This window comes from Lissotriton vulgaris, chromosome 1_1 (assembly GCF_964263255.1).
Source record: "Lissotriton vulgaris chromosome 1_1, aLisVul1.2, whole genome shotgun sequence".
NCBI lineage: Eukaryota > Metazoa > Chordata > Amphibia > Caudata > Salamandridae > Lissotriton > Lissotriton vulgaris.
In genome coordinates this window covers 455,324,699-455,350,807 of record NC_141685.1, presented here as the reverse complement: position 1 = coordinate 455,350,807, position 26,109 = coordinate 455,324,699, and the positions used below count along the sequence as shown (strand labels likewise).

Sequence of the window (26,109 nt, the reverse complement as noted above, 5' to 3'; positions counted from 1 at the left end):
GAAGCGACGGATTCCCCAAAGAAGGCGCAGTTGGTAGCGAGCAGATTTTGCAATAGAATTGATGTGGGGAGTTAGATTGAGTTTTTTGTCTAGAATGACACCAAGAGATTTTGCGCTGTCGACAATGATGGGTTTGTTGTTTAGTAGATTCATCTGATCCATCCATGATTGAACCGGGGGAGGAGAGAGTGAGGAGGAGAAGAGGAGGAATTCAGTTTTGGAGGGATTCAAAATTAATTGATGAGATGACATCCAGTTTTGAATGGAGTCAAGAGTAGATTTTAGGATGGAGAGATCATGAGTGGAGGCAACCTTGAGGTAGAGTTGAGTGTCATCTGCATAGAGATGATAGTGAATCCCGGATTTGCTTAGGAGGTTTCCCAGTGGTTCTAAGTAGAGATTGAACAGTGTGGGTGCAAGTATAGAGCCTTGGGGAACACCTTGACCCACCGCCACAGGAGAAGAAAGAAGGAAGGATGCAAACCATTTAAGCACAGTGCCCTCCATGCCCATTCTCTGTTGAAGAATATTGAGGAGGGTGTTGTGATTAACAGTGTCGAAGGCTGCGGAGAGGTCAAGGAGAATTAGCAGACAGGACCCCCCTGAGTCGAGTATCCTCAGCGCATCATCAACCACTTGCAGTAGGGCTGTTTCAGTGCTGCAGTTTTGGATGAAGCCGGACTGACAATTGTCAAGAAGATCATTGTCCTTGATATGACGAGAGAGTTGTTTGGCTACACATCTTTCCGTTATCTTTGCAAGAAAGGGAAGGTTAGTGATGGGGCGGAAGTTGTTGAGGTCCCTCGCATCAGCAGTGGGCTTTTTAAGCAGAGGGGTGACCTGCCCAGTTTTGAAGGAGACAGGAAGGGAGCCTTGCCAGAGGGAGAGGTTGATCAGAGTGGTCCAATAGGAAAGGGAATGGGTATAGAAGTCAAAGGCAATGGCACTGGGGATAGGGTCAAGCGAATGGTTGGAGGGCTTTGTTTCGCGTATGCATTTGAGAAGGGTATCTTCAGATATGGGGTCAAAGCACTGCCAAATGGCTAAGGATTTGCGCTCCTCTGGAGGTGTAGGATGAGCAACCTGACCTACAAGTGATTTCACCTTTCCATCGAAGAAAGTAGCGAAATCCGCTGCTCTCTTTGTAGAATCCTCCACCTTGGAGGTTGGGGGAGAGCAGCTCGGATTCTTGATGAGGTCGAATAGTTTTTTGGGTCTATTTTTGGCGGAATCAAGGAGGGTTTTGAAGTGCGTCGCTTTCTCAAGGAAGATGTGCTTGTGGTATTTGGATCTTGCTGTGCGAAGCAAGGCTAAATTGTCAGTGGAAGGCAATTGCCTCCATTGCTTCTCCAGGAATCTTAGCTGCTTCCTTTCCTCATAAAGGGATTTGTTGAACCAAGGTGCTGAGGGAGTGGGCCTTATCCTTTTGCTTTTGAGTGGAGCGACGTTATTAATTTCAGCTTCAAGAACTGTGAGGCATTGGGAGGTGAGATCGTCAACAGCTATGTTCGGGTCTAGCCTTGGAAGTGAAAGCAAAGCTGATTCACAGAGGGGACCGACATCAATGTTTTTGGTATCACGGAACCAGGAGATGGCCCTCTTGGGTTGGCCAAGAGTTATAGAGTGTGAAAGTTGAAGAGAGAATGGGATGAGGTGGTGGTCAGACCAATCTACATGAATAGGGGTAGTAGTAGAAAGCATGCCTGCTTTAGAAATAACAAGGTCCAGGATTGCGCCCTTAGAGTGGGTTGGTTCAGTGCAGTGTTGGATAAGATCATTTGCCGAGAGGAAGGTGGCCAGTGAGTTCGCAGAGGAGTCTTGCGGTGCGCCCCAGTGGAGATTGAAGTCACCCACGATGGTCTGATTGTCACTTTGAGAGTATTGGTCGCTGATGAAGTCTTTGAGATCTTCTATGAACGAAGAGCTACTGCTACGAGGCGGGCGGTAAATGATATGGAATCTGAGCGGTGAACGGTGTTGCAATTGAAGCTCAAGAGAAAGGCATTCAAAGGTGTGGGAGGGGCTGCTAGGAGACGCCTTAAGTTGGAGGGCGTTTCTGAAGATGACTGCAACACCTCCCCCCGTGTTTTCAGTTCTGTCATTCCTAAATATGGAATAACCTGTGGGTAATAGGAGCTCAAATATAGAGTGAGAGGTATCTTTGAACCAGGTCTCTGTGAGGAAGAGCATGTCAAGTTTGTGAAGGGTGATGGTGACGGAGATTTCAAGTTTGTGTTTTACTGCAGATCTGCAGTTGTGAAGCATACAGCGCAGCTCTGTCAAGACTGTTTTGGTGACGGGGGCACTTGGGCTCTGAAGAGTGATCGGGATATTGTACATTTGCGGAGGTGCTCGGGAGGGTTTAGGTGGACGCTTTGTTCTGACAGAGGTGATTGTCGGAATAGTGTAGACAGTGGGGTTGCTAGGGTATGCCTGTTGAATAAGGGTGGCGCTCAAGGGCTTGTGTGAGTTAACAACGCTTGCAGACGAAGGGTTGAGCTTGGCTGTATTGGGGTGAGGGGGCGAGGTGCATCTCTGGGGAAGTTGGGGGGGGTTAGAGGTGCATGGAGGGGTGGGGATCTTAGAGCATAAAAGTGAAATGGCAGCTGTCAGCTGAGAGATGGAGGTGATCAGAGAGCCTAGCGTATTTTCCAGTGAGAAAGAGGCAGAGCACGGAAGGTTGGGTGGCTCGATTGAAATAAGGGGGGGTGGAATTGGTGGTGGACGGCAGGGAGAGGTGGGGGGACAGGGGGTGTGTTGGGGGGTGGGGTTCCCAGGTGGGGAAAGGTGGAGGTTGGGAGCGGGAGTAAATGAATTGGGGGTTAAGGGAGAGTTGTCATTGTTGGTGTTGCAAGAGGGAGAGGAATTAGGGACAAATTTAGAGGGAGAAATGTGCGGAACACGTTGGCATGGAAGGAGGAGGCCTGTGTGGCGTCATGGGAGTGTAGGAGGTTTGGGCGGAAAAGAGGTGCATTGGTTGCGGAGGTCCTGTCAGTTAGGAGAGGTAGCAGCGAGGGAACGGTCATCTGGCAGAGTGAGGGGGGTTGAGAGAAAGGGAAGTTGAGGAGGGGAAGTGGTTCTGCTGGGCCCGAGGGAGGGAGAAGGAAGGTGTTCCTAGGAGGGGAAAGGGGGTAGTGCGGCAGTACTGGAGGAGTAGGAGGGAGGAGCGAGATGCAGTGGGAATGTGGCAAACACGGGGTGAATGACGAGGGAATGAAGGGGTGGAGAGGAGGGACGGAAGGAGGGCTAAGGGGAGCATAGAGACAGTTAATTGGGGAAGAGTGTTGGAGGAGAGGTGGACTAAAGAAGGGGGTGATGGGAAGAAGTATGGGGGAGGAGAATAGATTGGAGTATCGTGATAGTGCAGATGGGACGAGGAGCGTGTTAGCTAGTGGTAAGGCTGAAGTAATGCGGGAGGGGACATACTGTGGGGGGGGAGGAATAGGAGATGAGGTAAGTTGGGGGGGGAAGGGAAAAGGGCCGACCTGCGCTTCTCGAGAGTGCAGCCAATTGGAGTGGGGTGGGGTCGGCGGAGGAGAAAGGGAGTAATGGGTGGAGCTGGAAGGAGAGTCAGGGGGAAACCCAGTTGCAGAGACGGGGAGTAAGGTGGGGAAGAGGTGGTCAAAGAGCGAGAGGCAGGAGTCTTTGCCTTGGATCATGACAGTACCGTTGTTATAGAGTGAGATAGTGAGGTAGCCATTGAAGCACCCAGAGGGGGAAATTTTTAGTTGTTTCCCATAAGGGATAGAGGAGGAGGAGACGACGTTAAGGGAATTGTAAAAACTGTTGGACCAAGAGGGGATGTCGCGAGTGAAGAAGATGAGATCGTTTTTGAGCCTCCCAAGACGACCATTGTAAAATTGATCCACAAAAAGGGAGTCCGGGAAACGTTCAATAGTGTTATGCTTAAGTCGTTTTATTGTAGCTTTAGTCTGGTCGGGAGGATAAATGATTTTGTAGCAATTGGCTCCAGTCTTAACTCGAGAGGTGGCCATGCTGGGAAGCTGAGGCGAAGGAGGGTGGGGGAGAGATGAGAGGGGTGTTGCTGGGAGAGCGGTAGTGAGGAGAAAAAAGAGGGCAAAAAGGGGGCGCATAATCCAAACGGTTATGGTGGAAAAACCGGGTTAATGTGCCGTCAGGCTGTAAAAAGGCCTAAACGATGCAGCTGGCACTACTTGCTGCGCAGCTGTCAAAAGGCCTAAACGGTGCAGCTGGCATTACTTGCTGCGCAGCTGTAAAAGTCCTAAACGGTGCAGCTGGGAATCAAAAGTGACATTAGTGAGCAATCAAAATATATGAGGTTACAAAGTACAAAGTGGCACTAGTGTTCAACCAGCATAACCAAAATATAAGAGGTAGCTGTTGGTGTAATTCATGAATAAAAAGTGAAATGGGTGCAGCTTACAGGATAGAAAGAGATGGGCGCAGCTTACACAAAGTGTATATAGATATGTGAGGTAGCGATCAGTGCAGTACAGGACTAAGAATTGAGATGGGTGCAGCTTATAATACTGTACAGTATACACATAAAAGTATAATATTAAAGATATAACGGACCAAAATACTGGTGCAAACAGAAGGCAGCATTAGTCAAAAAATGACAAAAGTGAGCAGCGAGAAATATATGAGGTAGCAATCGGTGCATTGAATACAAGTATAAGTATAATACTGCAATAAGTGGCAGACACTCGGTAGTTGAGATTAGTCTAAAGAGGCCAGTTCATAGGTATGGTCATATATTGCGCAGGACTAGTTCATGATGGCCGCCACAGAGAGAGCGAGACCACTCGAAAATGGCCGCCAGAATAGGGGAGATAGAAACGTTAGTCCTCTGTTAGTTGCTGTTGCTTTAGGAACAGGAAAGGGCAGAGTCAGTTTCTATTTGAGCAATCCCAGTTCCTATCTTGCTGGGAGGGAGTCTTATCTCTATTATGGTGGTCTTGTGTGGAGGAGTCAGGCCGGGGAGCCTCGTGGATACAGGAGGGGATTTATTGCTACAGTTTTATGGCCCCAGCCATTTTGAACAAAGGAAAAAGGAATGTGGACAAGCTGATCAGGGTGGATAAATACCTTCTTGTAGTTCTGCTCATCCAGTGCTTTGATGTTGCCAGCAAAGTGATGCATTTAACACAGACCATCATATTTCTTAAGGGTGATGTAAACGCTATCTGAGGTCCGACAATTCTGGAAAAGTCTAGTCAGCTCAGTCAAAAACTTAGCTGTGATTTCAGCTCAGTGGATATGCAGATTTTGAAGTTGAGAGAAATGCAAACCTCGAGGCTTTTGTCAGAATGTGTGCATCGATTTCTGACAGATTTGAGAGCAGGAAGGGCAGTTGAGGCTAGAACTTCATGCTCCTCTGGAGTAGCATCGATGTTTGCCAGTGCTTGCGGGTCCACTCCCAGGGACACAGTAGCACAGTAGCAGCAAGGGGTGTGAGTCCGCGGTGGTATGGAGGAAGTACCGCTTTACCTCTCATGGTCTCACGCAGCCCGGTGCAGGGTCTCCTCGCTCCTCTAGCGCCTCTCTCCTCTCAGCGCTCCGGTGCCCTCCCGTGAGTGCCAGAGGTTCTCATACACGGTGCAGCGCTCCTTTACCTCCGCATGGTATCACCCGCCCCGGCTAAGGTTCTCTTTGCTCCTCTAGCGCCTCACTCCCCGTCAGCGCTTTAGTGCCAGGACCCGTGAGTGGCAGAGGGTCTCATACACGGAGCAGCGCTGTTTTACCTCTCATGGTCTCACTCACCCCGGTGCAGGGTCTCCTCGCTCCTCTAGCGCCTCTCTCCTCTCAGCGCTCCGGTGCCCTCCCGTGAGTGGCAGAGGTTCTCATACACGGTGCAGCGCTCCTTTACCTCCGCATGGTATCACCCGCCTCGGCTAAGGTTCTTTTCGCTCCTCTAGCGCCTCACTCCCCGTCAGCGCTTTAGTGCCAGGACCCGTGAGTGGCAGAGGGTCTCATACACGGAGCAGCGCTGTTTTACCTCTCATGGTCTCACTCACCCCGGTGCAGGGTCTCCTCGCTCCTCTAGCGCCTCTCTCCTCTCAGCGCTCCGGTGCCCTCCCGTGAGTGGCAGAGGTTCTCATACACGGTGCAGCGCTCCTTTACCTCCGCATGGTATCACCCGCCTCGGCTAAGGTTCTTTTCGCTCCTCTAGCGCCTCACTCCCCGTCAGCGCTTTAGTGCCAGGACCCGTGAGTGGCAGAGGGTCTCATACACGGAGCACAGATGCGACAGTGGGTGCACACTGTCCCTTGAGACCCTATTGAGACCCTTTATATTAGAAAGGCCATGGGGGGAGATATCATATACTCAGTAGCCCCAGGAGATGTGTGAAGTGCACCGGCCAAGTGCATACATTTAATGTAATGCAGATTTTCTACAAATGTATGGGTCTCCTTGCCTGCTGAGTACTGGAATGGGAGTAATCCTCTAATGAGAAATTGATTCCTAATTGAGGTACTGGTTGTTCCCATCTGCCTTAGGCAGGTTCTAAAAGAATACTGTTGCGGGCCAAACTGTTTTATGCCTAAGAAAAGGTTGTAATTTAATCCCAGGTAATGTTCCTTTATGCTTGAAGCCTGACTTATTTTGGGATTATTGAAATGTTCGGCACTGAATAAGGAATGGTTAACCTTATCCGCTGAAATGTCATTCCGGGTTAAGGAAGGGGTTGCTTCTGCCAATTGAATGGTTTACCCTCATTTGAGGCAATGTTTATTCTTGCGTTTCTGGAAATGTTATTGCTGAGAAATGCAGGGTTTGTGCTCTAAATGAAATTCATAAGGAGTTAAGGCTGTGGTAATTTTGGAAGTGCCCTAAGAAAATGCACATATTACAATAGGCCTATTTATTACTGCCTTATTTATGGGAATGCTCTGCATAGGCCCAATGGAATGTGCAGGTCTGAGGCAGGAAAGGGTTGATCTATTATTAAATGTTTACTTCAGCTAAGAGAAAGGCTACCCTGATTGAAGGAAATTCTTACTTGATAAGATAGGTAATTCTGGCCTAATGAAATGTTTTACGTTGACTTCACAGGAAGTTCTTCATAGGCGTAAGAAGAATGATAACTCTGACCTACAGTTATTTATGATACGTCATTTATGCCTTCCTAAGTTTTACCCCTAATAGAGGAAGAGGAGCTTAATGCTGAGGCTAATAGGATGTTACACCTTTAGTGAAATGTTTTCTCATTACTTAATGCACTGCTTATCCCTACCACGGAGAGAGGTTACTGTTATGGAAATGCTCTTCGCTTACCTGAGGAAATTAAGATTGGTACTTAATGCAGTGTTGTATTCATGACCTTATAATGTATTTCTTACAGGTGATGATGAGAAACCAGGCCAAGGTCAGGCCTGTGGTTATTTAATATTTATTATTTATTCATCCAGTATTTATTGCCAAATGTTCTCACACATGTACTTTAATGGAAAGCTAATAAGCTAATTTTATGATGAATTCCTAATACCCTGATCCTGCTCTATCTTAATAAAGTTAACTTGAGTTTTTACACAAGCTCACTGGAGTGGCGTCCCTAATTGCGTGCTCATGTTTCTGGCTCAGTGGTTGCGTGTGCTGTATGGTCGCTTTACACATAAGTTTTCGAATGCCTACCCGCTCGTGCCATGCTACCCTAGGGGACTGGTGACCCCAGTTCCAACAGTTTTGTTCCTCCGTTTGTTGAGGTAAAATATTGTCATGTTATTGTCTGCCTGGATCAATGCTGTCTTCCCTCCTATGTGGGTTTGGAATGCATTTAGTGCCAGGAACACAGACTTCATCTTTAGAAAGTTGATATGTTTTATGGAGTCTGGTTCGTTCCATTGACCCCTTACCCTCAGGTTTCCTGAATGTGCTCCCCAACCCTTGTGGGACATTATCTGTTGTGATGGTCACTGAGGGAGTTTGTGATTTGAAAGGTCTGCCTAGTGTTATGTTCTTGGATGCCCACCACTGCATCTCTGTCTGAACCTTTTATGTTACAACCACTAGATCTTCCCAACTCCCTGTGGTTTGTGACCAACTGTTGAACAGCCATTCCTGTAGAGGGTGCATTCGTAGATGTGCATAGGTAATGATGGGAATGCATGATGCTATCATGCCTATGAGTTTCAGGACTGCCAACACTGTCAGAGACTGTCCCTTCTGGTAGAGGAGAGTCTACTGTTTGATAGCTTGTATAATCATTTGAGCTGATTTCAGACAGGTGTTAGCTACGTTTCTTCCCTCCTGTATGATGGGTTTTGTTCTCTTTATCTTCTTCTGGGAGCTAGTTCATTAGTTTCTTAATGCCGCCCCATTGTTGGTGGCCATACCTATTGAGGAGGGCATTGGAGTTTACAATGAGCCATTGAGTTGTTGCCTCTTTTTCCATCTTTCTCCCCACCATGTCCATTCTCTTACTTTCATTCTCTGGAGGTGGGCCAGTGGAGGAATGGACATTGCTCCTCCTTCTTGCTGTGGTAACAATAATGGAGTCAGGCACTGTGTTCCCTTGAAGGTATTTAGGGTCCCTTGCAGAGGGTTTGTATTTTTTCTCCACACTTGGGGTTACTCTGAAAATGGGGAGATCCTCTTTTTGGGTGTGGTGGTTTTGTCCTTCACGGACACTCGTCCAGCAGCTGTCTGTCAAATTTGACATTTTTCCCTCGTCAGTATCCCTGGAGTGGGATGCAAGGGTTTCTTTCCACCGCAACTGACCCTAGGTCATCATTTTCTTTTACGCTTGAGCTGCCTTTTGCACCTATTTTCGAGGCCTAGGTGAGAGGTTTTTGTTACCTTGTCTGTTCTCTCTTCTCTATGTCCTTCGCCGTCCTTTTAGCAGTACGCCTCCTGTCGGCGGCACCTTCAAGTATCTCAACGTTCGACCGTCCGTGTGAGGGCACCCCTGTTAGTCTTCGTCGCTTGAAAGGCCCAAATCCCTCAATGATACCTGCTGTTTCTGACCAGCAAGCATGGCTGCATGATGGTCCTGCCTCTGCTTTCGACAGGCCTTGAGAGTCTCGACACAAATACATTGTACGCCTTATTCTTGAAACGCCTCGCCAGGCAGAGGTTACAAACGTTGTGTGGATCACATTGTGAAAATTGGTTGAGGCAATTAGAGCAAAATTTGAAAGGGGTATTTTCTTTGGCCCCTACCGTGCCTAATTTCGGACCATCTTCATCGTCGTTGCTCCGTTGGGATCCCCTAACGGAGAAAGGAGTTCGGAGGTCTCTCTCCTTCTACGAGGTCTTCTCAATCAATGGTTCTAAAATTCCTAGTTTTTTCAGGGATTTTGTTGAAAACTTTGGGGTGTCGCTCCTTGCTTTCAGATCCAACAGCAGAAAAAGAAATCTGAAGATAGCTACCACCCGGGGCGCTGTCTGACATCACACAAGGGATGGACCTAGCACCAAATTGTGATCAACACCCCAGAGAATTAAGAAAAAAAAAAAGAAACAGACAATTCCGGACCCAACCAATAGATGGCGGAATAATACTCAGAATGTGAATCCAGAAAAGGATTCACGCTGCAAAAAAAGTAATACAACTTGAATGATTAATCCAGGCTCAAAGCATCTACCAGAGAATACTGAGCATCTTGAGAGAGAGAAAACATAAAAATGGGCCCCTTCTAGTCCTAGACATCACAAAAAATTCAACCTGAAGTGTCCTACAGGAATAAAATTGCATTCACCTTGCTTTACTGCAACTATCATTCGTGATCTACTGTCAGCCTTCTTCAGGGATTAGCCTCCACATTCTGACTACTCACCAGATGAGCTGCTGATTACTCAATTCTATTATGAGTTAAGCATGCTGAAAGACAAATCATCTTCTCTCACAGCATTGCCTTGCTTGTTCACATAAAACTTGCAGTGGTACCATTGTTTGTCTTAGATGATACATGAATCCACCTCCGGTGCCAGTTCTGTACCTGGTGGAGGAACAAACCTTGAATTACCTTGATAGAGGCACATCCCATGAATCTTGGACTTGCTAGTCGTGGCAGTACAGCCTCTGCAATTAGTGCTAAAAATGAGTGTTCCCTGCACACCCATTGTGTAATGGTTATTGGGTGCTGTCCATGGCCGCCTACTGCTACTAACAGAGGAGACCAGACTGAGCCTTTCAAAAAGGAGCCCTTCAACTACGATCCTTCAAAAGCAAAGTAAATACTTTTAAAATATTAACATATGCAGATGCCCTTTCTATCCTGAATCTGTCCTGAGTGGGCCTTCAGTGACACCCACAGGCATGTTGAGAAAAACACTGATGAATAAATAATTTTAACACATGTTTAAGGCACAACCAAAGGAGCAGGAATGGATGCCACGAGAATGTACATCAGAAGCATTTGTAGCTATTTTTTCAAAATGTAAATCATGTTATAGATGGCATATATATGTTGGAGGGAGGAACGTAATAAGTAATGTAACGTAATCTGGAACATAATGAGGGGGAGGTTCCCTGCTTTGATGCAGGTCACAGAACTCTTAGGAACCATAAAGTCAAGGATTTTAATGTGCTGCTTTTTTTTTGCAAAAGTTACAAATCATTTTTTAAGAAACAGTACCTGTGAGGGGGCGTCATCCCCGAATATTGTGTGTTTTTGGGGTGTCACCAGTCTCTTCTCAGTATATACTATAGACCATGGGGTGATAAAAATGTACTTATTAGGAGTAATTGTGGTTATACCAAAATCCTAGGATTATACACCAGCACGAATGGGAAGTTCAGCAGAACTTACCTAGATGTAAATAGAAGACATAGCAAACTATATGTGTAAACCATTTCACAACAGCGTCGACATTAATTATACAATTTGAGTGTATAGTGACATAACTTTGTAGAAGTCCTCTGGTAAATGGAAAACTGCCTTAGTGGTGCAGTCAACAGTGATTTGTGTATTTCATTATTTAAAGGGAACATATTTCTTTTAAAATGATATACCAGTTTTGCAATAGTTACATCTTCAAGCAACATAAAATAATAATGATGTTTAAAAACGTCATTGGATACTTCAGCTTTATATAAGAAACCTCATTCACTCATTATCTGCTGGATGAAAACGAAGACTTGTTTTGCTTTCATAATTAAACAAAATAGGAAGAACAGGAATGCATTTGAAAACTAGGAATCAAGTCTAGGTCAATAAGAATAAAGCAGTCGCTTTCAGGATTTTAGTTTTGGATCATTGTACAGTAATGATGGGAGGACCATCATGCAAAGTACAAACACACTGAAAATCATTGAAATAACTCTGGTTTGAACAATTACAAAACAAGGCAATATTTAAAGTACTTGAATTAAAAAAGGGCTGATAATCACAGCAAACAAAACTGAATAAACATCATATTGGCAGAATTTAAAGACCATGGTAATTGAAACTGACAACAAAGTTCTCACCAAAAGAATTTCAACAATGTGTTCAAATCAATAGAAAATATTCAAACAGCTCTCTTTTATTGCTAAATATATTTTATTTGGCAAGGCTGCCTGATAAAAGATACAGCATTCATATTTCGGCATAGCCCCATTTTTAAAGGAGACCAGTGTGTGGTGAATTAAGGCAGAAGTAGACAGCAGTGGTACCAACATATACATAGACATGTTGATAAGATATTAAAAAACCCGTTTCCGTTTAAAGTTGTCTGCATAGTTCTCTCCCCCATCCTGAGACTGTTGGTTAGCAAATCCAACTGGAAAAGATTCAGGAGTAGGAAGGAGATATGAAGAGCCTCTCTTTTCATTTCTTACAGTTGTCTAATTTAGGGAAGAAAATAGAACACAATAAAAAATTAATTATGGCTAAGAAAAATTACTTTATGGAAAAGAAAAAACAATCTTTCTCATTGTCTTAATAGCGAGACATATCATAGCTGTTATTTTTTTACTTAATTCCAACAGGAAAAGTCAGAGTACTATCTAGAAATAAATTATTTTGATCCATTACTATAAACATGATCTTTAAGCTGATTAAGTACATAGTCTACAGTACGGTTTAGCAAATGCATTATGTCCATTGTTAATGTGAAGTGAAAATTTGATTTGCACTACGGAGCATCACACGTCAGCAGAAAAGGTTACTTACCAATACCACTAGTTTTGAGCTTTAATAGTTATTAATGTACATGTTTTGAATATCCATCAATCTACCAGGACATATTCTGTTTTGGTGAAAAGGTTTTTATGGCTGTGGTAGTAGACCCAGAAGTTATCCGTACCAAGACTGAGTTACGCTGTGTATTACACCATCTTTAAATTGTTTCTGGCACTCATTGTAATGTGTGCACGTGCTAATGTCTGAATCTATCCATCATCTCAGAGCCTGCGTTCGTTATATATGAATCTCCATCTACTGCCACAGGTAGGGTAATGTGTTTTGCAGTAAGAATGCATTGTAGATTCAAATGCAAAGATGAACACAACTTCAGGACTAGAACAAGGGTGTGTATTAGCCCCCACACTATTCAATCTATTTATGGCTGAGCTCTCAGTTCAACTCAATGGGAGCAACGCGCATGCACCAAAGCTTGGTGGTCACCAGCTATCTAATCTCCTATATGCAGACGATTTAGCACTTATCAGTCGGACACCCATAGGTTTACAACGTCTGCTGGACATTACATCTCAATACTCGGATACTAACAAACTAAGCATCAACCAAGACAAAACAAAAGTCATGTGTATAAATTACCGGAAAACAAAAACAAAACATAACTGGCACTTGGCAAAATGCAAGCTTGAAGTCGTACAAGACTACAAATATCTGGGGGTTATGATCGATAGCAAAGGCAATTACAAAGTACAATTTGAGGCAATAAAAAAGAGGGGGCTTATGACAGCAGTAGCACTAAGAAACCTGAAGAACAAAACCGCGGGCCCGAGCTTCCTCCCTCTGACCAAGGTGATACAGGCCAAACTAATACCATCTATCACCTATGGAAGCGAAGCCATGAGAGGGAGGGATGCGGAAACATTAAATGGTACCATCGCCAGAGCGCTAAGAATTATATACGGGCTGCCTGGATATACATCTCCAGCGCAAATGAGGCTGGAATTTGGTATACAAAAACAGGAGCTGGACAGGAAAGGAGCCTTTGTTAAAACCTGGTTTAAGATCAAAAAAGGGCAACCAGAAACTTTAAATTTCTATTTGTGGAGAGAAGTTGAAACGAAAGTAACTTGCCCAGCCAGACTGTTCTTGGACACTGCACTGGACCAGTTGGGCTTACGGCAACTCTGGGCAACGCCTGGGACCATGGCAAGCTTCAAGAAAATCGTAAATAACACTGTTAAAAAAGAGTCAATCTTACAGGACAAAGCGGCCTTGACTGAACGTTCGCATGGCTGGCTAACTATACAATCTTATAGCAAAGCGACTCCTCAAGCTTACCTCCTCTCTAACTTCTCCAGAACCATCAAAGAGAAGTTTCTGAAATTTCGGTTAGGCCTGCTGCCGACAGCATACCACCTGCCCCCTTGGCTGCGCCCTCCAAAGCCAGCAGTGTGCCGCCTTTGTGGGGAAGGAGAGGAGGACATAGTCCACATTATAGCCATTTGCCGCGAGCTGATGCAGGAGCGCCGGCAACTACTCAGACCAATTTTCAACAAAAACCAAATACGGTCATGCAGACAAGCGGTGCTTGCAAGCTTCTCTGGCCAAGATACTCAACTAAGCTGCTGTCTGGTAAAGTTTTTAATTGCAGCTGACCTACATTTTAAAAAAAAGTGCACACAACCATAACAGTGTGTCAAGCATACAATGTCAAGTTTCTTTCTCCACACCCAAACCTCAAAGGAAACCACTGAAAGGCTAACTATACGACACACTTTGCACAAACCAACGGAAGCCGAGGTAGCACTATGCACTTTAAATCGGCGCATCCCGGTCTGTCATCGTTCTGAAGTCAAGATTTTAATAAGGGGGGTACTTTTATCTCACGGACTGCCACTGATATTCGCCGGCCGAAGTGAAGAAACAAGATTATGGACTACCGAGGCCGGGGGTGTGGATTTTCTTCCCAATCTTAACGCATGTTTTTGTTTAACTATGGCTATCAGCTTTTTTATAAAGAAAATTGAGGTTTTATTGTTTATAATAGTGGGTCAATCATTGTAATGGTTTTAATTAACTGCACAATAAATTTTTTTACTTACTTACTTACTTAAAATGCAAAGATTAGGTTTGTGCCTATTGCGGCACAATTATGTTCAGTGAACGTACTGATCGATCTTCAATTTATAGCTCCGCGCGTGTCCTGAAGAGTATCAGTATGCATGCATGCTGTGGCTTGCATCTGGGCACTTGTACTGTTTCCTCCTGGACTTACTTGTAATGTATACCCTGCTTATACAACAATGTTGTACTGACAATTGATATGACCAACCTGATTCAACAATGAGGTTTTCTTTATTTAAAATTCATTCAGAGACCAGCAGTTGCTTGGTCTTTAATTCTTTTAGGTAGTACGAATTATATGTTTGTGTTCTCTCAGGTTTGATATGGTAGTTGTGCATTCAACTTTCAACCATTTCTTTGCATGGTCCAAATGTTATACCCAGTGGTCTTGCTGTCCTCTCTGAGCTGTACCAGTTGTGTTGGTCTAGACAGACACGAGTGCTAAATCAGTTTTCAGTTCGAACACGTTCTATTGTAGCCTGGACTCTACTAATGTGTATGTCCTGTGAAACCCTGCATGTAGACTCATTGCCAGTCAGAGAATTATCAATTGAAAATGTTATTTATGGATGCTTGTATGTGAAAGTCCTTCCCATGCTGGAATGTGTCATTCCATACAACAAGGACAGAGGTGCCTCCATATTACATTTTATATGTATGGCCGACAGCAAGGGTATATACTGTTATGTTATGTTATGTTAATTAAAATTTATAAAGCGCACATACGCCCATGGGCTTCTTGGCGCTGGGAAAGAGATTAATAACACAACAAGGAAAATACCAATAACAATCACTACTCAAGGTATGCTTGTGTGAAAAGCAGGGTTTTGTAGGTCCGTCGGAAAGTAAGGAGGTCCCTACTCTGTCTAAGAGTCAGAGGCAAAGAATTCCACAAGGAGGCTGCCAAGAAGTGGAAACAACTGCCTCCCTGTCGCTTTCTCCTAAACCGGGGTACCTCCAGTAAATCTTTATGGGCTGATCGCAAATTACGCGAGGGGGTGTATCTCCCTATCAGCTGCCTTATAAACAGTGGGCCCTTGCCTTGTAAGGCCTTGAAAATAATGCACCCTGCTTTAAAAGCCGCTCTCTGGGCCACAGGTTGCCAGTGTAGTTTCTCAAGTCCTGTTTTGATAGATTCCCATTTGGGTACCTTACAGATCAGCCTGCCAGCTTGATTCTGAAGATATTGCAATCTTCTGAGTTGACCTGCAGGCAAGCCCAGATATAGGCTGTTAGAAAAGTCAATATGGGAGAGGACTAGGGCAGTGACTACTTGGATCAAAGCTGAATGAGTAAGGAGGTGTGCAATTTTTTTTATTTTTCTTAATTGGAAAAAACCTGAGGAGACCACTGTTCCGATCTGTGATTTTAGGGAAAGATCCTCATTGATGGTCACTCCCAGACTCTTTACCGAGTGCGACTTTTTGGGAGGGAGGCCCATGTCTAAAGGCCAGAAATGAGGGCCCCAACTAATCTCGCTTTTCCCAGGCAAGATTAGCTCGGTCTTTCCTGGGTTCAGTTTAAGATGGTTTGAAGACATCCACCTCTGAATGTGCAAAAAGGGGGTGGGGTCGCACACTACTCACACACCGGCAGCCATCGGCGACCCCAGAACACTGCCTATCCCTGCTGACGAGGGTTGAAAACCCGAAACACGTGTCCAGGGATGGCGAAGACAGCAAAGATAGCAAGATCGAAAGATGATGCATCGCGAACACTCTACTACAATGACCAGAGTCCTTAGGGGCAACTTCCGCCGGTGTGTGAGTAGTGTGCGACCCCACCCCCTTTTTGTAACTTAAAGCTCCCTTGAGCAGCGGGCTGACGAGCCTGGGATCCCGCACCTACGCGCCGGAGTGGTACTATACCTGGCAGATATTGGCAGCCATCGGCGACCCCAGAACACTGCCTATCCCTGCTGACGAGGGTTGAAAACCTGAAACACGTGTCCAGGGATGGCGAAGACAGCGAAGATAGCAAGATCGAAAGATGATGCATCGCGAACACTCTACTACAATAACCAGAGTCCTTAGGGGCAACTTCCGCGGGTGTGTGAGTAGTGTGCGACCCCACCCCTTTTTGTAACTTAAAGCTCCCTTGAGCAGCGGGCTGACGAGCCTGGGATCCCGCACCTACGCGCCGGAGTGGTACTATACCTGGCAGATATTGGCAGCCATCGGCGACCCCAGAACACTGCCTATCCCTGCTGACGAGGGTTGAAAACCCGAAACACGTGTCCAGGGATGGCGAAGACAGCGAAGATAGCAAGATCGAAAGATGATGCATCGCGAACACTCTACTACAATGACCAGAGTCCTTAGGGGCAACTTCCGCCGGTGTGTGAGTAGTGTGCGACCCCACCCCCTTTTTGTAACTTAAAGCTCCCTTGAGCAGCGGGCTGACGAGCCTGGGATCCCGCACCTACGCGCCGGAGTGGTACTATACCTGGCAGATATTGGCAGCCATCGGCGACCCCAGAACACTGCCTATCCCTGCTGACGAGGGTTGAAAACCCGAAACACGTGTCCAGGGATGGCGAAGACAGCGAAGATAGCAAGATCGAAAGATGATGCATCGCGAACACTCTACTACAATGACCAGAGTCCTTAGGGGCAACTTCAGCCGGTGTGTGAGTAGTGTGCGACCCCACCCCCTTTTTGTAACTTAAAGCTCCCTTGAGCAGCGGGCTGACGAGCCTGGGATCCCGCACCTGCGCGCCGGAGTGGTACTATACCTGGCAGATATTGGCAGCCATCGGCGACCCCAGAACACTGCCTATCCCTGCTGACGAGGGTTGAAAACCCGAAACACGTGTCCAGGGATGGCGAAGACAGCGAAGATAGCAAGATCGAAAGATGATGCATCGCGAACACTCTACTACAATGACCAGAGTCCTTAGGGGCAACTTCCGCCGGTGTGTGAGTAGTGTGCGACCCCACCCCCTTTTTGTACCTCTGAATGTGGGTCATAGTTGCCTGAAAATCCTCAACCGCATCGGGCGAGTTTAATGTAAAGACTAACTGTAAGTCATCTGCACAGTTGTATGTAGTTACTTAGTAATTTCTCAGTGAAAACAATAAAGGCCTCATGCACGAATTAAATAATAAAGGAGACAAAGAGGAGCCCTGGGGGACCCCGCAGAAGGAATTGATTTTAGAAGCTGTGAATGACCCTAGCCGAACAGACTGAGTGCGTTCCGATGTAAAAGAATGCAGCCAGGCCAAGGCAGAATCTCTGAGGCCGGCCTGTTTGACACGGTTGACCAGAATGGAGTAGTCAACCGCGTCGAACGCTGCAGACAGGTCAAAAAGCACTAGAGCCTGATGGAGGTTATTATCGGCATTGGACCTCAGAGTGTTCTGGACGGCCAGTATCACTGCTTCTGTAGAGTGGCAGGGCCGAAAGCCTGCCTGATTAGGTTGCAAATATTCAAAATCCTCTATGAATTTCGATAGGCAGTTGGTGACATGAGCCTCCAGGATCTTTGAGAGGTAGGGCAGGAGAGAAATTGGCTGATAGTTTGTGAGGTCAAGGGGGTCTTTACCGGGTTTTTTTGTCAGAGGGATCAATAGGGCCTGTTTAAAGCTGCGGGGGACCATTCCAGACAGGAGGGATTCGTTAAGCAATGGTAACATGCCATTAGGAATAGCATGTCCGATCTCCCTCATAATGTGCGGAGGGCACATGTCCTCAGGGGATCCTGACTTTACTCTGTTTAATAGAGCTGAGAAGGTTTTTAAGTCCATGAGAGGGAAGGAGTGAAGTGTTAATGGATTATAAAAACATTCATCCAAGGTGGTGCACACAGGAAGTTTAGATATATCTTGTTTGATAGTGAGTATCTTTTCACTGAAAAAATTATTTAAAGAGTCGCAGAGTGCTTGTGTAGGGACTACAGGAAGGGAGGTTCTATCGTCATTGCATAAGTGTTGAGATGTTTCTCTTGCTGGAGGGCCCCTTCAAGGATTGCTTTGTTCTGTAAAGGTGCTATTGGAAGCCCCTAACGTGAATAACCGGATCAAAATCTGATTAACTGTTGTGATACAATAACAGAGTGACCCAAAATTTGTGTCCCACTGTGGTTAGGCCATCAGGGAAGATAATAGTCAGCAAACACCCACATTTCCCTGTAGGCGCAGGTTTCTGCAGACAGGAGAAAGCAAGCCAGCTGACCAGTTGCTCTCACACAGTTGCTGTTAGCATGGCACTGGATCTTTTCTCATGTGAGAGTGGAGAGTGTGGCTGTACAGAGGGTGGCAAAGGGGATGGCAGGAGGCCTTTTTTTTTAGTAATACTTCGCAGGGAGGTGAACAGGAGAGTAAATATAGATGGTGATGGAGATGAGTGGCAGGAGGCCAAGTATTTTTTTTATTAATAATCTTTAGGAGGAGCAGGAATGCCATGTATGTATGGCTGACTAATTATGCCTCGTCTTTGGGGATTATGGTAAACATTAGAGCAGCTAATTTAGGAGTGGAGGGCAGGGAGAGTTGTACGTAACACGAAATTATACATGGGTAAAATGTGAATAGAGCATGTTTCCACCTTGGGGTCCTGAGTAAAGTTCAGATACCTCGAGCTTCACCCTCATTGTCCACTGGATGACAGAACCCATTGATGAAAAACATACTCCTTTATCACTGCTGCCCATCTATAATTCTATATTATATTGTTTACTCAAGTTCAAAATAACTTTATTCGGTTTTCAAGAAGAACCCATAAAAGTGCATAAAATCGATAATACAGTTTATAGTTACCATGGTCTATTTACAAACAACATGGAAAAAGAAAATTCAGTCAGTTTAATAGTTAAAAAGAAATAAAAACAAGATAAGATTAAAATCCTTAAGGTTCAATCCTAAATAGGGCACTTAAGAGGATACAGTAATACTTCTAATTCATCTTGATCAGATACAGCAATTAGTACCCTTTTCTAATAGCAATTTCGATAAAATTAGAGACCCCAGTACATATATCGGAAGTTGCTAGAGAGTGTAACTGATTAAAACTATCAATATAAAAACATGGCCTTATTTTTTTTCAACCGGGACCAAAAAAATTCTCCTAAGACCTTTATAAAGGTTGCAAAAAAGCATAAGGTACAGTGTGCTTTGGGGTACCAAGTTGTCACAAGGGCAAGGTACCAAATTGGCCGTCCACCCGGCTTGTTTCGGAAAAGCCACAAAAAAAAATGTAGGGTCAATAGACTGAATCTTGTTAGATAAAAACGAGTCTGGGTGTTTGTAGAGAACGTTGGGTACAATTGCTGTTGAGCAGGGAAAAATCAAAGAGGGCCTGCTACCTCCGGCTGAGAGCGGTGCATGTTGGCCCTAGCAGAATGCGCCTCTTATGTTTTTTTTTGCATTCTCACTGATGCTAGCTGGGCAATCAAAGTAACGTCCCAGACCTAGCTTGTGAAGATTGTCCCTGACAAATCGGAGCCATTGGATAGCTAATACACCATCAAGGCTAAGACAATCCTTGATAACCTCGCTAGTAAATGGCAGCGCTTCCACCAACGAAATTTTGGCCCATAAAAGTAACGGGCCAATATTTATACAATCTTCCACAAAGTCAAGACTGAACTCATGATGGCAAAAGTTTGTGGGGGCAACATTTGGAACCAACAGTAATCTTTTAATGAACTCATTTTTCATGATTTGCAGCTGGTTACAATTATGGTACCCACAAACACCTGCACCATATGTTGCCACCGGGACACATTTTAATTTATAAAGTGTAACAAGCTCGGTGAGTGGTTTCTGCCCTAATTTAGCTGTGAATCGGAAAAGTCCCTCAACCACCCTATCTACATTATGCATTATTGTAGTCTCAAGCAAATCCCTATTCAGCTTATTATTAAAAATGTTCCCTACATACTTAAAAATTTTCATTTTATCAATACCTTTTTGCCCCACCACGTGATTTCTAGTTTTCGTTGTATGAGGTCCACAGACCATAAAATAAGATTTCCCAAAATTAACATTTAAATCCAATGTGAACATAAAATCAGAAAATGCATCAAGTGATTTTTGGAGGCCATTTGCTGTTAGGGCCATTAAAACAGTGTCATCCGTAGGAGAGGAGCGGGACCCTGAAACTCCCAATACGTGGACAGTCAATATCTTTCTCTGCCAGGAAAGCATCAAGGCCATTGGTGTAAATTATAAAGAGAAAGATGCATCCCTGCCTAACGCCCAATGTCGAAGCAATAGGCCTAGTTTTTTCACCATTGGCACTATATCTGATACGAACAGATGTCGAGGCGTGAATAAGGGAGATTGGCCTATAGCAGGAGGGATCACAACTGTTACCTTTTTTTAACACAGGAACTACTATTGCCACCATCCAAGATGCCGGGATAGGGCCGGTCAAAACTGCTTTAAATACGTTGGTCAATAATGGAGCCCATTGGTTAGTGTTGGTTTTAAAAAGGTCTAGTGTCACTCCATCCGGGACGGGGGCTTTCATGCGGACACATTTGGCTATAGCTTCCTCAACCTCAGTTACTGAGATTGTCGCACTTAAATTACAAGCTGAGGTTGGGTTTTGGACAAGATCCTCACTGGGGACCTCACATGGGCGGCATTTTGGGTTCAAAATGGTTGTGCAGTGGGCTTCCCAGACATCACCCAGGACCAAGGTGCACAACTCCTCGTTAAATAATGGGCGGTTTATTACTTCCCAGAAACTTTTTGAGTCCTTGAGGGAACTCGCTCTTCCTAGATCGTCCTAGGCTAGTCGCTTCAGTTCCTCTGTTTTACCGTATCTTTATAAATCATCCCAGCAAGTATAATCTGAGCCCTGTCACACACTCAACAGTGGACGATCACGCACCTGCTGACTGGCCGCCCCGAAGCGCACCCAAGGACCCTTCTCCTACCGGAACTGCAGCTTTACCAGCATCCGACTCACCAAAGAACCAAACTTCCTCCGATGCATCCTTCTCAACACCCGCAGACACGCTGAACTCTGGGACCTACTTGACTCTACCTCTCCAGACGTCGCCTTCCTGACAGAGACCTGACTGAACCCCTCCTCGGTACCCGACATCGCCATAGCCATCCCGGAAGGCTACAAGATCACCAGCAAGAGAGGGGGGGTCGTGGCTAGCAGCCGGAGGGAATGGTCGCTGGTTAACGCGGCTCCCGGCCCTCGCCTGATTATCCGCCTCTATTATCAGCTAGCTGACCGGGGACTCCTCTGCAATCGGGAGGCCCCAGTCTTACTTCTAGTGCACGCCTGTAAACGGTGCTGGCCCGGTTGGAGACGCCGTGAGAGAGAGCGTACCTGCCGAAGTGCGGTCCCCTTCGCTCATAAGATGGCGCCCGCGTCGGAACTCCGGCTCGGATACTGGATGATCCTCCCTGTCTGAGAGGTGGCCGGGCCCGTAGAAGTGAAGCTTGCACCGCTGCCTTCAATCGGAGCTCAGCGGATGTTTTTCGCTGCTGCCGGAGACCCGCTTCATTGCCTGGGGACCCGGGTCAGACGGGCCGTAGGAACTGCAGGCCGCCGCTCGCCCACCGGGGCGTCATTCACGCAACCCCCCGGGTTTTTGGTCTAAACACTCCTGAGACCCCGTAACTGAATGCTTCCGCCCCTAATGCTGGCGACGGCTCTTCCGCCTTACACCCCTGAAGATCACCCGCCGTATTGAGGGGAAGCGGCCGGACTGCTAACCTGGCATTAGCTGGCAGGCTCTGGGCCTCATAGAACTGGACCCTTGGCATTCCACCTCAGCTGCGCGCCGAATCCCAGCGGAGGCTTAGACGACCCACCATATCGATAGAAGGCCAGGGTGTGACGCGGAGGAGGAGCTGGTGGTAGCCGCCCATACCCCGGGACGGCATTTACGCGACAGCCCGGTTTTTGGGCCTTGGTGTCCCAGAGGGCCCGAGACGAGATCCTTCCGCCCCGGGCCCCGACGGAGGCCCTTTCCCCCGGGCGCCTAGCGAGCCCTTCACGCACTGGGCGGATCAGGGACTAGCTTCTGGACTTTTTGCGGCTGGCTTGGAGGAATTGGGCCCGTGGCACACCGCTCTGCATGACGCAGTGAATCCGAGTGACGTTATATTACTGGCGGGTGGATCGTGCGACTCTGCTGAGTCTGTAGCCCCGGGTGCGTTTCAGAAGGCGCCGACTCCTCCACGTGGTATTATTGCTCTGGCGCTGGGATTGACTGTGGTGGCTTGGCTGGCCGAACTGGTGAAAGACGGCCACGGTCAAAGGTAGGGACTCTAAACCCTGCACAGTAAACTGCCCCGCTTTGTGCCTGCCGTTCCAGTGGCCTAGTATTGCAGTTCCGAATGGCGTCGAACAAAGGGGCCAAGCAATCGAACCAGAGGCAGATCACTAAGCACTCCTGGGGCTCCAAAGGGGACAACAGGGATGTGGCTTCCTCAGGGGAACGCAAAACTTGCGTTCCCCTCGCCGGGAGCGAAGGCTCTCACCCTAGAAGACGTCATGGAAGCGATCGCTGGGGTCCGGTCCTCCCTAGAGACTCGTATTGACTCGGTCAATATAGAAGTGACCCTATTAAGAGCGGACCTACGCAAAATGGACACAAAAGGTCAAGGATGTTGAAGTCAAAACCGCGGCCCTCATCGACGACACCTATACCCTCCAGCAACAAGTTGCCCAACTTCAGAAACAAAAGGGGGCCCTACTGGACGACTATGAAGGGAGGGCAAGACGGAACGACATTCGCATTCTGGGAGTTCCGGAGCGGATGGAGGCTCCAGCGGCAGACCTATTTGTGGAAAACCTCGTTGCGAAACACCTCTCAAGTTATTTCTCCATTGAACGGGCGCACAAGGCCCCGGGGGGAAGCCGAAGCCGGGGGCCCGTCCCATCATTGCGAGGGTCTTCAATTTTCGAGATCAAGATGCTATCCTCCAAGCGGCTCGCCCGGGCCGCCTCTACTCATGGAAAACACCCGTATCACGATGTTCCCGGACTTTACAGTGAAGGTACAGGCACGGCGCAGCAGTTTTCTGGAAGTTAAGAAAGCCCTCCGTGACAAACACATCAAGTATTCTATGCTTTTTCCTGCAAATTTGCGTGTAAAAATGGACAGAAAAGCCTGTTTCTTCCCGTCGCCAGACGAAGTGTGGAACTGGCTAGAGGGCTGGCGCCGAGTCGGAGGATCTCCGAGGGACCGTGCCGTCCCAGAAGACCGCCCACGGGGACCAATATGAGATAGAGTTCGGACAGTGTTTCGTTGGATCTGTTTCCTGTTTGCTGCTACTGCTGTGGGCGGCGGACTTCTACTCGAAAGTATCTCCGCTCCCGGGAGGCGCTTTCCTCTGGCCCTGACCGGGCTGCAATGGCTGACTAACAAGTACCTTTTCTAATATGTGGATGTTGCACTGAGATTTTTTTGTTATACACAGGTACATTAGTCACAGCACATTTAGTATCGGGCGAGAGGCATCACCGGCTCACCAGGTACCCCTTCGCGCGCTGGAACCTAGTAGGTTTTACTGACAGATGACCGCTTTCAAAAAGTGATGGAGAATCGCCGTCTTGGTTCATCCTAAGCCCATGAAGCGACAGAAACCGCTTTGAGTGTTTTTTCCTGAATCGAGGATTGAACACACTTTTTGCATTCAGACCATTATTTGTGGTCTGTAAATTACATGTGGGCAGGGCGCGCCTTAGCGTGTGCGTACCGCCCCTTGTAAATCACACGGTCCTGACGAAAACCAGATAATTTTTTTATATTGGTTGAAACATGTAGACCTAGTTTACTTTATAATTTCTTTCACATAGCACACTTGGCTATTTTTAATCTTTTTAATATATCACACCTCGAGACACCAAAGCCTTCCTAGTTAGGCAAAGGTGCCACATTGGTTTTATTAGGGTTCAGACGCGGGAATAAATTCTTAACGGAGTAGTACTGGCCCTTTTTAAGATACCTTCACACATTTATAATTAGCACATATAAAAAAGAAACAATATCCCGCTCCACTGTAGTCAGGTGTCTTAGCACACCCTATAGGCACTCGGCCTATGGGGTGGGACCCCAATGATGAAGCATGTCACCAACCAGGTTGGTGAGTGAGGGGTCTTCTTAAAGGACTACTACTGTCCAGTTAACGGTGTTGGGGCACCTTGTGCTTTCCTAGCCATACCCAATAGGAAAGAGCAAATTGCTTTTTTCCTCTCATTCAGGGGGCACTCCTTCTGTGTTATTAGTATGGTTGGGAGGGCGACAGGCACTCTGCCTAGTTGGGGTGTGGATAGTTTTGAATCCGCAGGCAGGGAAGCAGGGAGGGGGGTGGGATGAGGGGTGGGGGGGAACAGGTTTGTTTTGTTGATGTTCTAATATTCCTTTGTATCTTCAGCAGAGTCCTCTCTTGTCACATTTCCCTGCTCATTCTGGGTCCACTAATGGCGGGTTGGCTACCTTGGGTGTTATCTGGTCCCCGAGAGGACCAGAAACCTCCTGATCCTATGCCTCGTTATGTCCCAACAGTCCGGCGGCCTCTCTCCCACCTCTCCTTCCATAGATTCCACTTGATCCACCACTATGACGCAGTCCATCTCTAGAACCCTCACGATCCTGTCGTGGAATGTTAATGGGCTGGGGCACAAAATAAAAAGAAGCGTAGTCCTTCAGTATTTAAGGCGTCACTCCCCCAAAATCGTTCTGTTGCAAGAGACACACTTGGTGGGTAACACTTGTCAAGCTCTTCAGAGAGGGGGTTACAAACTACTGGTCACCGCAGGGTTCACCTCTGGGTCCTGCGGCACCGGGATTCTGGATAGAAAAAGTCTTGCACTTACTCAAAGACATGGGCTGACCCCTTGGGCCGCTTTGCGCTCGTTGAGGCCGCCTGGGAAGGGCGTCCCCTGAACATAATCTCTGCATACCTTCTGCCGACATTAGTCCGAGACTCCCTCAAGGAGCTGGGCGCTCGGATGCTGCGCCTCCCCACAGGCACACTCCTAATCGGAGGGGATTTTAATATGACAATGTGCGACGACCTGGACCGCAGACCCAAGCGCGGCTCTCATCGGTTGAGCTCGGACTTGTCAGAGGTCCCATTGTTATTAACCCATGGCTTTTGCAGATCCCAGATATCAATGATGAACGCACTGAATTTTATTTTGCTGAAAACGTCTGCTCTGTGAACTCGGCGGTCACGCTCTGGGAGGCGTACCTAGCGGTAGTAAAGGGCGAGGCACTAGCACTAGCACTTAAGATGGGTATTTACGGAATCACAAAGAGCAGATTCTTCAGGCGGAATCTGACATCATCCGCCTCGAGGCGTCCCATAACACAGGCCCCTCGGACGATACTGTTCACCGTCTACGAACCCAGCAATTGGCCTACAAAGTGCTGGCGCAGGAAAGGGCACAAGCGCGACTGCTCCACACACGACATCGCGTGTATGAGTTGGGTGACAGCGCGGGCAAAATGCTTGCATGGCTGGAGTGGCGTGATCAGGGGTCCAGATGGGTGTCGTCCATAATCAGGCCAGATGGGTCCACAGCTGTAGATCCGCAAGACATCGCGGAGGCCTTTGCCGATCATCTGGAACTCATTTACACCGCTGGCGCATGCTATACGTCAGAGGAGTCCAGGCAACTTCTGGATGAGATGCACCTCCCTGTCATCTCAGACGCTGATAGAGAGGCCCTAGACGCCAACATTACGGCAGAGGAGCTTACCACAGCGATTTAAGCCGTCAACTCCGGCAAGGCTATGGGCTATGGGCATGCCCATCGAATTCCTGAAGGGCATGTCCCAGAAATTGTCCCCCATCTTCAGAATATGTTTACAGAAAGCCGTGAAAACTGTATCCTTCCGCTTGATCAGAGACTAGCCTCCATTGGGGTCATCCTCAAGCCAAATAAATCACCCACCGACTGCGGCTCTTATCGACCGATCTCTCTGATTAGCGCGGAGGCAAAGGTCTTGGCTTAACTA

The 26,109-nt window shown here is 46.9% G+C and overlaps 1 protein-coding gene across 4 annotated transcripts in view; it reads right to left on the bottom strand.

The window, feature by feature from the left end:
* Nucleotides 1–11,449: 11,449 nt before the first annotated feature.
* The window catches only part of RAVER2 (ribonucleoprotein, PTB binding 2), a 443,388-nt gene continuing 428,728 nt past the window's right edge, over nucleotides 11,450–26,109 (bottom strand). For all 4 annotated transcript variants that reach the window (XM_086953598.1, XM_086953593.1, XM_086953607.1 and 1 more), the window contains exon 15: nucleotides 11,450–11,752. In XM_086953598.1, coding sequence (XP_086809724.1) covers nucleotides 11,612–11,752 — 141 coding nt within the window. In that variant the 3' untranslated portion in view covers nucleotides 11,450–11,611. The remainder of the gene's footprint in view (nucleotides 11,753–26,109) is intronic.